Source organism: Mus musculus, chromosome 1 (assembly GCF_000001635.26).
Source record: "Mus musculus strain C57BL/6J chromosome 1, GRCm38.p6 C57BL/6J".
NCBI classification, from domain to species: domain Eukaryota; kingdom Metazoa; phylum Chordata; class Mammalia; order Rodentia; family Muridae; genus Mus; species Mus musculus.
This window is the reverse complement of record NC_000067.6, coordinates 66,398,386-66,411,856: the sequence shown is the minus strand read 5'-3', so window position 1 is coordinate 66,411,856 and position 13,471 is coordinate 66,398,386. Positions and strand designations below refer to the sequence as shown.

The following is a 13,471-nucleotide window of genomic DNA, read 5'->3' as shown; positions in this document are numbered from 1 at the left end:
TAGCAGAGATTAAAGTAAATATTTGATGTCAATTTTATATACATGGCCTAAGAAGTGATGAGCCAGTATGCACGCAATCTAAAATTTTAATTCCCAGCATGGCTTCTAGATTAAAATGGGAAATCATAAGAGCAAGACATTTTTAAAGAGTCAACTCTCATAATATCCCCAGGGCCCTGATTTCATTCCTAGAACATGGCCAGCTAGCAACACAGTGGCTAGTATTTGCCCCAGATAATCTTTGCATCAAATAAATGATGTGCTCTTGATTTTATTGATATGCCAATGCAAGAGTTTCTGGAGTCCCAGTTATATTTTAAATTTTTTCCTGTGGTCACTAGAGCTATGTGTCACCTGGAGACAATTTGACAGTGACTCTCTTGAAGATGGTGTTATGATCTGATAGATTTGTGTGTCCCGTTGTAATGAGAGCAACAAAATATTTTAAACTTGTAATGAAGGCTTGATGAATGGAAACTCAAGCGACACAGGCATGATAAAGGGGTTGGCTGCCGTGGAGAGACAACGACAAGAGGAGCACCAACAGGGTCTCTGAAGGAAACCAAACCAGCATTTGTAGAAGCATAAAAACAAAACACTTTGCGGCTGCAAACAAAAGCGAACCTATCATTTAAGCCTGTGTATGCGAAAATCCAGCTCTAGGGTCTGAAAAGAAAAGCATATGGATTGCTGTCCCAAAACATAAAAACAAAATAATACATGTATTAGCAATGTGACTGGCAAACACTGGCGATGAGGAGGGAGGGGATAGATCAAGAAGAGTTCACACAGCATCATCAGCCTGCGGCAAAGCGTATTGTATCATGGCAAAGGACAACCAGCAGCAGCCGGGGGTCAACCAAGCTCTCACAGCACCTGCGCAAGACACACTCTCTGCTCTCGAAGCCTGAAATGGTGGTCTTATGATCATGAGAAGACCCAGCAGGGTGGACCAGCGTTGGAAAGGCATTCGCTTAGTGATATCCATGGGCAGCGCAGCATTTGCAGCACACATGCAAATCCTGACAGACACACACCTTCCTTGACAGAGGAAGGGATTTTTACTTCCGAAGCCACCTCTGTGACCTCTTTAACACTTTTCTCATGAGGAGCCCCTGCCAGGGCACTGTCTTCTGGAACTATCTGTGCCTCTGCGCTAGATTCCGCTTGGCCTTCACTGAGGCCCTGGGGGTTGTCTGAGGGTTTAGCAGCCCCACACTCATTCCCAGGAAGGGCAGCAGGCTTCATTTCCTCAGCCATCGTACCCTCTAGAGTTTCTTCTTCTTGGGGGATGAAAAAGATGTTGACATCATGACCACAGAACAACACACGAGAAGACAGAAATATTATTCATGAAACACTTTCAGCTCCATTTGTATAAACTCTCCTCCGCATTAGGCGTATTTTTTTTTTCTTCCCCATCTGGATGAGCAAATTAATAACCAAACGGCAGTCACATTATGTACTCGCTGGAAAACTATGATGATAGCAAGGCCTTTTAAGACTCTAATTAAAAGGCTGTACTCCACATTTTAAAACTCGAGAGCTGAAAGGGTTTTGTGGTTTGATCATCCTCAATGGGAGTGGCACTACAGTGAGCAATGGGGATGGCTTACTGGCTGTTAGAGATGATGGTGTTGCCCCAACACATGGTGGTGAGAAGAAAGATGTACTGCTGTGCTGAGAAAGGCCTTCCGACTGGTTAGACAGGGGCTATTTTCTCCAATGGAGGAAGTCCCTACATAAGAATTCCCAACTGCTTTGTTTAAAATGTATAATCTTTGCAAAACAATTTTAGGAATAAAATAGGCTTAGCCTCAAAGTGATACCTTCACTTGCTTATCACAGGGTCCATCAGAGACCTTGGATATAATATCTCTAAGGAAGTGCTTTGAAAGTCAGCTTATGTTGCCTCCATTGAATTATGTGATGCCCAGGGAAATAACTATTGGAAGCAAAATACCTTTTAACTTCAAAATGTTATCATTTACAAAAGTATCTTCTCCTTATATACAATTGTTTTCATATTACTTAGTCAGTAATAGCTTGTGTATAGTTACTAAGAGAATGTGTCCATATCAGCAATACAATCTTACTATGCAATTCAAAATAAAACCACTCAGGAAAGATAACAGAAAGGCTTCCGGACTGCCAAAAATATCCCCCAAAAGTGTAAATAACACAAGAAAAAAAGTCAGCCTTGAAATGCAAACAGCTTCTGAAGGCCATAAATTATTTTATTCATTTCTCTCTCATTTACAATTCAAAACTCCACAAAAATAAGTAAATCCACTTTACCCTTTGATAAAGGAAAGGAAGCTGTTTTAGAAGTCTGCAGTGGGAAGTTTCTTATGGTGTTTCCCTAAACAATTTGGACATTGTGCAAAAGGCCCTGTGGGAAACACTACAGATGGGAAGGGAAGAGTTTTCTTTTTGAAGAAATACTAGCACCTTGAACCTCATCTATCTTTATGTGTTTACCATACAGAAACTTGTTTTTTTTAAAAAATATTTATTAATTTTATGTATACGAGTATATTGTAGCTGTCTTTAGACACACCAGAAGAGGGCATCAGATACCATTACAGATTGTTGTGAACAACTATGTGGTTGCTGGGAATTGAACTAAGGACCTCTGGAAGAACAGTCAGTGCTCAGAACCGTTGAGCCATCTCTCCAGCCCCCATGAAGATATTTGTGTATCTGTAATTTAAATTTGTAGGGACATTTTAAAAATTCCAATTCTTCCTTATTATTTAGGAATTCCTTTATAGTGCACAGATTTCGACTCTAGTTAAAAAAAAAACTTTAAATGTATCTAACTTCACCAAGGCCAGCTTACTAATGAAATATAGACAACTTAACTTACAGGTTTTCAAATCTATATAATATTTTGGCCTGGACATTTAAAATTTCGAATTAGGTCTGTTTGTATCCCCTTTACCTACCTCTTAATTAGAAACCTCCTACAGAATTTTCTCACTTTTAGTTCACTCTGTGGAAAGGACATGTTATGCTGGATACATTTCTTAGGGTGTCAGAGCTATTGGAGCTTACTGTTTTTCAAAATGACTTTGGGAGATGCTCACTGTCATGAATGCGACTGGTGAGCTGCGAGTGGATTCTTTGCTACTGTGGACTTGTCTGTCCCATGTTCTATCACCACACATTGTCCTACATGGGGAGCTCTTCTGTACCTAGCAAGTCACTGTCCTCATTGAGAACAGTTCTGTCTAAGCCAAAGTATTATTTTAGTTGTACTTTTGTATGTATGTATGTATGTATGTATATATGATGTATATATGTATATATCTCCTCTGTTGAAACTGAACACATAGCGGTTTACCATCACTTCATATCACTTTCCGGATAGTCAGTTATACGCAGGTAGCACACAGCTTTATGGAACAAAGGTTCTGAGTCAAGCCTTTCTTTTCCTCCCAGCTGTGGTGAGGTGAGCTGGGAAACAGATGCCTTGGAAGCCTCTGCCACAGTTTCTGACTTATTGATATGTAGATATAAATTCACCCCATAGCATTTTTCCTGCTCTAAGTAGGTTCTTTATTCTTTCTTTTCTTTTTTTTAAAGATCAAGTGTTTGACTATAGTAGTAAAAAGTTGACTTCCATTCAAGGCTTGCCCTAGTCATAGTCCATATACAAGGGGGAAAACCAATAATATTAGCATCATTTTCTTCAGGTTAGGTAAATAATATGCTCTTACCGGATAATGTATTTGAAAGAAACAAAAAAGCATCCTACTTTAATTGATTTATTTCTTGTTTCCTTTTCTTTTCCCTTCCCATCTCATAGGAACAATAATGAAAAAATAAAGGAAGTGCTTGTTTCGTGTTACAAATTTTGAGGCACTTCAGTGGATAAATCCTTCTATAGGGACTTCACTTTCATGTGGACAAAACAGGCCGATGCTCCCCACCGCACCCCCCCACAGGAAAGCACACTGAACATGGTGATGTGTGTGGACAGAGCTGCAGGCCGGGGAGGAGGAGCAATAGGGCACCATGCTCCTGTTCACCTTTCTCCTGGCCTAAGTGGGCCTGTGCGCTCTGCGCTGTGACACTGGGGGGCACACTAGTCCATTCTGAGCTGAACAGAGGATGCTCATAGTACTCCTCATCGGAATTGTAAGGCTCATCATCAGGCACAGACACGGAGATGGAGGGGGCTAGAAGCCCACGCCTCTCCCCGCTGGTGGCAGGCTCATGGCTGGGGAACCTGTGTAGAGGGCCCACTTGATCCTCAGCCCCTTCATCTACAAACAGACACACAGGAAGAAACTGCAGGGAGAACTGGACAAGACAGACATGAGATCAGACAGACGAGACAGACACCTACAGAAGGACACAGAGGGTCACCATAGCAGCACAGCTGGATGGGAGGGGCTGAGACAGGCCGAGCTGATGGATGATGGGAGCTAGTGAACCGTGCATGCTTTCCTGGGTACTTAATTCAAACTACCACTTAGGAAATTTTGCCATCCATCTATTCTTTGAAAGAACCTCCTTCCTAAAGGTGACTTCTAAGTCATGCATCAATACAATAGAAATTAAGGAAGAGAAACATTGTCGGGGTAGCATGGTACGATCACTTACTGGGAAAAAGGCTTCTGTTTGAAACTTTGATTATCTAATCACATATAAATACTTGACATTTTGGTTAATTTAAGTTTTAGCTAATGATTTCAACCAGAAAGTAATACATTTCTTTAAGGTTGTGTTGCAGATTAATCTGCTTAGGAGTATTTGGACTCTTCTCTGAGTCAACGAGAATTTGGAACATTTTGGATGAACCCCATTTGTCTTTTGATATAGATGCTGTCTCTCAGACTTATGTCCAAGTTACTAGGGTTGTCACTAATCACTATTACTCATATCTAGACCCAAGTAAATGTTTGTCACCCTCAGAACAGAACCAAAACCTATGGTATCTCTCTGTGCAGTTAACCTTTCAACTTTAAACATGCGGTATTATGGCACTGTTTTGCAAATGCACTGTATTTTAAGGACTGTAACTTTGTTCGACGGCCAAGTATTGGCAACTGGAAATAGCTTTGAAAGTATGAGGATATTAAAATAATACGAGACAGAATGCTTTTAATCCCTTAATGTTAGTTATTAATCAGCCAACAAGCTATTGATAGTTCCAGGGAAGCTGTTTCTGACTGGATGCTCAGAAACTTGTCAGCCATGGTATTTAGTATACCATGAGAGAGAACCCCATGGCATTGGCTATATGCTTAGTATCAGCTGAGCAGATAGCTTTTCAGGATCTAGTCTGCAACAGAGACTAGATGGTAGTTCCGGGTTTGTGATGTGTCCCTGTAAGTCACATGTTCCCCAGTGACCCCCCTCAGGCTTCTCATGAATGCAAGTTACTTATAAAATGTCTAAGCTGCTCAAGCCACATCATGGGCCAAAAGTGAGATATGCATTTCTCTGAATTTCAACGTTCGCTTTCTGGGAAGCAAAGAAGACTACAACACAAGCGCCAACATTGAGAACTGAGGGCTGGTAGTGAAGAGGTGATGGGTAGGTACTCAAGGATGTTTCAACTTTGCTGACGCATTCGGCCTCTGTGGTCATCATTGTCCTGTTTTAAGTGCCAAGACATAAAAACAGCTCAGGAGTCTGTAATAAATCAAAGGAAGTGACAGTTTTCTACTATGAATACTTATCCTAACCCCAGAATGGCAGAAACATCTGTGGGTTGGTATGGAGCTTTAATGGCTCCAGGGGAAAGACCATTTCTCCTTAGTCTCTATTTTTTCATTAAGGCAGTCTCCTAAGGGATACTTGGCCAAGTCCAGACCTCTCCTAGGACTGTGTGCTCTAAGAACTCCAAGTTTCTGCTCAGAATGTGTGAGTGAATAGCATCTATGATGGGAACTTGAGAGCTAAGCTAGGAAGTGGTGTGAGGGGTTGGAGTGGGGGGTGGCAGTTGGGGGTAGGGATGGCTAAACATGAATAGTGCAAGAGTCTCATTTGTTAGAGCGATGAACTGCAAATGGCAGCTGCTTTTGGTTACCACCCATTAGGGATCGGTAAATAATTAAAAACAAACAAACATGTGAATGCACGAATACGGAATAGAGTATGTAGTTGAGAGAAGTTTTATAAGAATTGACACAAGAACAGTAGCTTCTAACAGAACTATTTGAAGGCAAGGGACTTTCACAGTCTTATATCAACAACCCTAAGGAGACTGCATCAGGGAATTAGTTGGAGGATGCTGATTCATAATTAGATATAAATTCTAGCCAAGTCATTTATCCAGGTGTAAAAAAAATGATATCTCTGACAAAACACGTACATCTTTTTATCTTTAAGTTGCTGGAAGAAATAAATGAGAAGATATTTGTGAAACTGACAAGCATAATGTGTGCTCATACAAAACATCCTATTAAATTTTATTTATTTACATATCATGCATGCATACGTATGTGTGTGTGTGTGTGTGTGTGTGCACACACACAAGTGGGGTGCACACTATGGTATGCACGTGGAGGTCAGAGGACAACTTGGGTCTCTCCTTCCACAGTGTGAGTCTCAGGGTTAGACTCAGATTGCCAGCCTTCGGGGCAAGTGCTATTTACTGATACTGCCTGTGACTACATACATGTCTGCACTGTGTCTTCCAGATACTCAGTTTCAAATTCTCTTCTTTACCTTAATTTAATATTTGAACTTGGAGTTGAGAAACTTAGGGAGAGTTTGAACTCATTGTATGAGCGACTTTCATGGCTTAAGGTGCTAATCAAATGCATTTTCTTTAACTCTAAGAAAACATGCTTTCAAAAACTCTGTTTTCATGATAAACTAATCTACTTGTTAACCATGTGACATATAAAAGAACAGGATGGCCTTGTGAATCCTGGCCTCTTCCACAGAGCTCTTTTGCATAACTACAGACTTCAGAAATGAAGTTTTAACTCAGGAGTAATTTTCTTGTGGTTTGCTTTTATTTAAATGTATTATTAACACATTTAAAACTTTATATTGGGCAAAACTATGACTTGTCAAACTCAGGTATGGTTCGTCAGACTGCTTTTGGAACAATTTCTTAGTCACATTTATGAGGAACTGGGTTTCATGGGGGGGATCAAGGACTAATGATTGCTATGGCCCTATGGTACAAGCAGTGGGCAGCTGAGCCCCATGTACAATGTTCTATATCATCTCTGAGCCTTCTCCATTTTGCAAACTTTGACCAAAGATTTCTCAGTTTCCTGATGGTAACTTCCACCACTGAATGACATGGGAGAAACTACTTTCAGCTAGAAATGATTATATTGCTGTATCCATGGAAAATAACTGCAAAATAACACCCAGAATTCTGGATCCAACCTGACAAGGCAGAAGGACCCCTGGTTCAGAGTATATTCTTGTATTACAGGCTTCCGTGTTCTAACATCTCAGGCCAAAAGACAGCTGTTAAGACTTTATCAAGGAGGTAAGACAGTTAGTGAGAAGACATTCTAACTAATAGAGCCCTAAATAGCAGCACCATGGTCTTCTTCCTAGGTGAGATACTTGTCAAATTCTTCTGTCAATAAAATCTCTTCTCAATGTATCCCCCAATAGGCACATATTCTAGGAATACTGATATTACATTAATTACAATACAGGGATACTTGTAAAGTGAACATCAAATTATTTCAGTGTAAGCTTTCCCTTTGGTTAGGCAATTTTTTAAAAAATTCTTTTTTTGATATTTAAGAAGAAGGAAGTATGTTCTTAGAGCCACCCATTCACTCAACTTGAATGTAAGCAAGCTCTTTCATTTCCATATAGGGTCAGACTGTGGCTGTCCTTATGCCCTCAAAGCTGCTGTGACAGTTTGTATTTAGGAAAGAAAATAATCTTGTAGACAAAGCAGTGAAGTCCACCTGTTCCCTCACCCAGCAGATCTGTTGTGAGTGGCACACCAGCCTGAGACTTTAGAATCTCATTGAAAACTTGATTAAGAAATCAAACAGTTCCCTCTTTTCTTGGGGCTTGTAACTAGCTTGTTTTTAAACTCTTCTCTTTTTTTTTTTAGAAATCTGTTACTTGTTGCACATTAATTTTTTTTTGTGGCTTGAGATAAAGGATCAGTAGATCCTTTCACATATTAAGTATGAGATTATCATGTACCTTTTAATTAATAAACATATATGTATATTTTTTATATAACTCAAAAGATGGTGACCTATCATTAGGTCTTTATGTACTTTAATGTCTCTTTTGAAAAAAAAAAAACAACAAATGGAAAATACGAAAGGAGGTTGGAAAGCAACTCTGAATTGTTTGTGATGAGAAGGGAGCTAGTGCCTTCCCTGATTGTAGAGGTACGATTTGGGGAAGGCAATTCTTTACACCCTGACAAGCTGACAACTGAGTAACTCTGAGATGAAAATGAGTCCATGCCTTCTTTATTGTATTTTCTGGAAGGAGGACATTAGGTGCATCCGGGATGGGTAGGAGGAGTCCTCTTCCTTTTCTGCTACAACTCCCACTGAGTGAGAGGCGTCAATAACCATTCTCCCTTCAGCAGACTTTTGAAGTGGGTCAGGTCTGTCAACATCATAGTTCTCTCTGCTTTAAGAGGATTCTCGGGCACTCTAATGGTTTTAAGTAGGAGCTCAGAAACATTGTCAATGACCTGAGAGGTGTACAATTGTCACACAAAGCTTCTTACTGCATCTAGAATGAAATCTAGGCCCTTGGCCCAAACTACCCTCTCTTCATTCTCTTAGTCCTTTCTCCTTTTCTCCGTACATATTAGACATGGTCTTCTGCCCTGGAACATGGCATCTTTTCATCTATTAGTATCCAAATGTGCATCCTGTCTCCTCTGCACTGCCTTTCTCATCGGTGATGTACCAACATTTTCTCTTATTTTGGAACTGGCCATAAAGTCAAAGAAGGATTCCCTTGCTGTTCTTTCTGGAGGCTGCTGTCCTTATTGTTCATGGAGATAATCCAGTTGAAATAATTGTAAGCCTATTTGCTGCATTCCTGTTCTCCATGCAGTTATCCCGTTGAAAGCAGGGATTATATAGGTTTTAGTCTCAAGTATTTGCTCAGAATTTGAATAGCCCCTGGGACACTTACTGTAGGTGTTCAGTAAATATGGCCCAGATGACTAAACACAAGTCCAAGGAGAGTCTTTCAGATGTATGAACGATATTATAAATCACATTTAAGAAGACTAATAACCAATAGCTGTTACATACTAACTACACTTGCCAAATCTTTTTTCCCCTCATATAATGATTTTGCTTGTTTAATGTTATTTCAAGTATCAAGTCAAGAGGAGGGTAGTCTCAAGAAAAGGCTTGCTAAAAAAGAGAAGGTGGTGTTTATAAATCTGTGACTAAAAATAATATATCTCAGAGTTAGCAATATATAGCTGAGAAATTCAGCTTCCTGTATTTAGGAAAATTTGAAGTAAATCAGATTACAAATTATAAAATGATACTTAGCGATCAACATTATGCATCTTTTACATGATGATGATATGAAGTAAGAGCAAAAAGAAGAGTAAATGAAGAAATAAAAATAGTCTTAGTGTATGAAACTGAGAGCAAGCCACCAGTGTTCTTACTTTGCTCAGTTAGCCTCCACGAGTACTCCAAGGCTCAGCAAAAGGCTGCCGCAGTGTAATAGCGTGCCTTTCATCTCAAATTCTGAATGGATGTTCTTCAGAGCATCCCTGTGATTGTCAATGAGAGCTAAAGTGCTGACATGGAGTGAGTGCATGAATGTATTCACGGAGGGTAGCAGGTCTCAGTGGGGAAGCAGCCTCGCGCTCTCGGCTTCTGGTTCACTGCTCCCCGTATCTGTGCATTCATAAGCTTGGTGCTGTATTCATTAATATGTGTTGAGAGTTTGCTGTGGGGCAGGGCCGGGGGGAGTTCTCAGCAATGTAACAGTGAGTGGAATACAAAATTTATGACACTTCCATAAGAAAATACTGACTCCCCCTGTCATGGGGGTTATATCTCATTTCTTTTCAGTCGTAAGAGGATTGTATCATGTCTGTCCAACATCTCCACATTAAGTTAACTTCTCATACTTATTCTAGCAACTTGGACACAAGGTTTTCTTCACACACTCGATGTTCCCATTTACTTAATATTCACCATATTTCTAATCTAATTTTTTATGTAGAAAAGAGATTCTGTTTTCAGTCACATGTTTATTTTCTTGATTATCTGAAGCAGTATCAGCTTGGTCTGCATTTTTACCTGGCACCAGCATCCCTGGCTGTGGACTAGAGTTTATTATTTGTGCTTTTTGAAAGACTCAACCCTGCAAGGCTAAAGAAGGCCTTACCTTCCTCCACTGTGGCTGTTTGTTCTGAGGCTGGCGATGGTGGTGGCGAAGGTGGCAGATTAGCTGTTTCTTCGGCTGCTACAGGTTAAAAAATGGGGAAATGAGATAGAATAATTAATTCTGTCAGTCCAGTGGTCTTCCAGTCTACAAACAGGCTCTCACAAAATTCTATCTTTTACATGATTTATATGTTAACAACTTAGAAGACAAACACTCTGTACTTTTAAAGCCATTTTCTCCATAAGAATGAATTAGATACACATGAAAACAAATTCTGTCCCAAGTTGTAGTTATAAAATTAATAATGTGTTTCATTTAGCCCCGAGATACCACATTAAAATACATCCAGGCAAGCATTATGATTTGGATTAGAATTGTCTAATTAAAAACAACAATCTTTGAGTGTTCTGCTAGGTCTAGAAATAGATATTATATTGATCATTCATAGAATGTTATTTGATAAACATTTTCAGTAACACTTGACCCTCAGTTTAAGGTGAAATTTCCTTTCTCTTTTATGTTCGGAAAGGAAAAGTGAAATTGGTACAGACTTTGGTACTCATCGGACAAGCTCTACCCAATGAGAGGGAGCTGAGCCACCCTCGGCTTTGGTATCCCAGTGAATTAGTATGGTGGGAAAGGATCTGATATCCTCCTGAACACTTACCTTCCTCATGACCTTCCTATGCAGGGAAGGGACTTCAAGGGAAATAGTTCTCAATTAATGCCAGTAGCTGAATCTATTTTATAGACTATGTGAATTGAAGTTTCACAATACAGTGGATAACTTAGTAGCGGTGGCTTTGTGACAACAGTGTATAATGCCTTGACTCTTTGAAATTTGTGCCACTTATTATTAAGACTTCACATTTTAAAACTTGAGTTTTATTGCAGAGTAACCAAGAACAGGAGTGAGTGCTAGATTAAAGGTTAATGTTTTAAGTTAGGAACTTTCCCCATTTCTCCTCATGAGAAGCATAGTCCTTGATAATCAAGACACCCAGATTGACTCATACTGAGTATATTCTAAGCTCTTAATCAAGGGAAGAAAGATATTCTGATGGTTTATTTTTAGTAGACATTTCAAGAACTCTTAATCAGGAAAACAAATATTAAGGATACATTGAACTATATAAAATTATAAAATATTTTTAGGATTTAGAAACCATGCCATTTGACATATTGGGCATTGTAGGAAACAGATACACTGAATCCTAAAAGTCTTCTTCATATATATATATATATATATATATATATATATATATAATCTATCAATTCTCTATCTATAATTTGTATATGCAGCTATGTATCTTCCATGCATCTGTGTCTATCATTTAGCTATGTATCAATCAATCAATCAATCAATCAATCAATCATTTATGAATTTGTAATTTGTCATTGCATCTATGACCTATCTATCATGTATGCATCTATGTATTTATATATCTACTTACATATCTATATTTAAATTCTGGATCAATCTATCTCTCTGTGCATGGCAGCAAACCTTGGCTGAGTGCCCTTCTCAGTGATTATGTGTTACATACCACCATGGCACTAAAGGGCATTTACGACCATGGGAGAGGGCAAGGCTACTGAAGTGCCCTTAGACAATTCTCAAACCCCACGGTCCGTCTCTCCTGTGTGAGTCAAGTCACTGACGGTTCTATCTCTAGATCTCAGATGTGGGTTGATGAATCCATGAGCAGAGCCTGTCATTTGCATCTGAAGTTTCAGTTCACTTTCTTTTGTGCACGGACTCATCAAATCCCTATTTAGTAAATAAAAGGAGGGCCATCACATCTAACACCCAGGTTTTCACCCTAAAACCTGCCAAAACACCCCAGTGAAACCACTGAGGGCTCAACAGGCAGGCCTGTCTGCTTCTAGTAGAGGTGACAGGTGAATGACATATACACAAAGTATGTACAAAGTAGAATATATCTCTTCAGCATGTATACTTTATACTGGGACGAGGGGCATCAAAGGCTTGCCCTGTGTTAGGCTCTTCTCATTTACCTAGAGGCAGAGCTGCAGGCTGGTCCTTGTGTTGGGCTTCCTTCTCTTGTTCACCTTTCAGGACTGCTACAGCTTCAGCTGTGACTACTTGAACTATCCTTGCAGATACCTCCTCTGCAAAGAAAAGCAGTGAGAGAACATATAATGACCAGGAGTCTAATTAGGTAGCTTCAAGAATTGCCCAATGGTATTAAAAAATAATTTTAGGATCAGAGAATTCACAGACACATTCATTGTTCAGAATAAGTCTAATATTTAAAACTAATCAATTGAGAACTTTTCTTCTAGGGTCCCCATGTTTTATGGGAAATTGAGAGTAAAACAAGAGGTAGAACAAACATAGTAGACATTGGGACAGCATGGAACCTTGTCTTCTAGACCCTTCGTGGGTCTTCCTATTAGTATTAACGTACAATTTAATGTCCTCCTTTGGCACCTAGCAGAGTTCTCAGGAAACTGTGCTAAGAATGTCACTTACCTACTGGGAAAACACCCACAGTCCTGGATGATTTCTTTTGCTATGCATACAAGCCTTTGTCACTGAGTTATTTGCTAGACTGGATGGATACTTAACACAATTTATTTATTTATTTATTTAGTGAAAGGGAAGAAAATGAACATAACAGTTTTTGTTCATATTATTTACATAAACTAGAGGCAATCCATACTGGACACTATAGTTGCCAACTTCACAAATATATAATTACTTCACATACTTTGGAAGAATTTGACATATTTCACAACAGTATCTTTTAAATTAGAATCCCAAGTGCTTGAGTGTTAATTAATTTTCCTAGTCTAAAAATTTTAAAATACTAATTAAAGCTTTCTTTATTTGGGAAAATAATAAAAAAGCACAACTATCATTAGCTTATGTGATAAAATTATAACTGAGCAACGTATTAACATTTCAGTCTTTTATGTAGGACTGCATGTTGGTATCAACCGAGAATTACTTTAATTCTTTATAACATAATGGAACTTGAAACATAAAGAATGTATTCACACAAAATAGCCAAAGTTAATATTGTGGCCATTTTATTATGAAGGGGTTTTAAAACAGTGTGAGAAGAGACAGTGAGGTGAGAACCCCAGGCATGCCATATCTGGCCAAGGT

At 39.1% G+C, this 13,471-nt stretch overlaps 1 protein-coding gene across 34 annotated transcripts in view; it reads right to left on the bottom strand.

Annotated features, from left to right (window-relative positions):
* Positions 1 to 13,471, bottom strand: part of Map2 (microtubule-associated protein 2) — a 267,382-nt gene that overhangs the window by 30,727 nt on the left and 223,184 nt on the right. For all 34 annotated transcript variants that reach the window (XM_006495746.3, XM_006495754.3, XM_006495751.3 and 31 more), the window contains 2 exons: positions 12,355 to 12,468; positions 10,336 to 10,413 (listed from right to left, as the gene is read on the bottom strand). In XM_006495746.3, the coding sequence (XP_006495809.1) occupies positions 10,336 to 10,413; positions 12,355 to 12,468 (192 nt within the window). The remainder of the gene's footprint in view (positions 1 to 10,335; positions 10,414 to 12,354; positions 12,469 to 13,471) is intronic.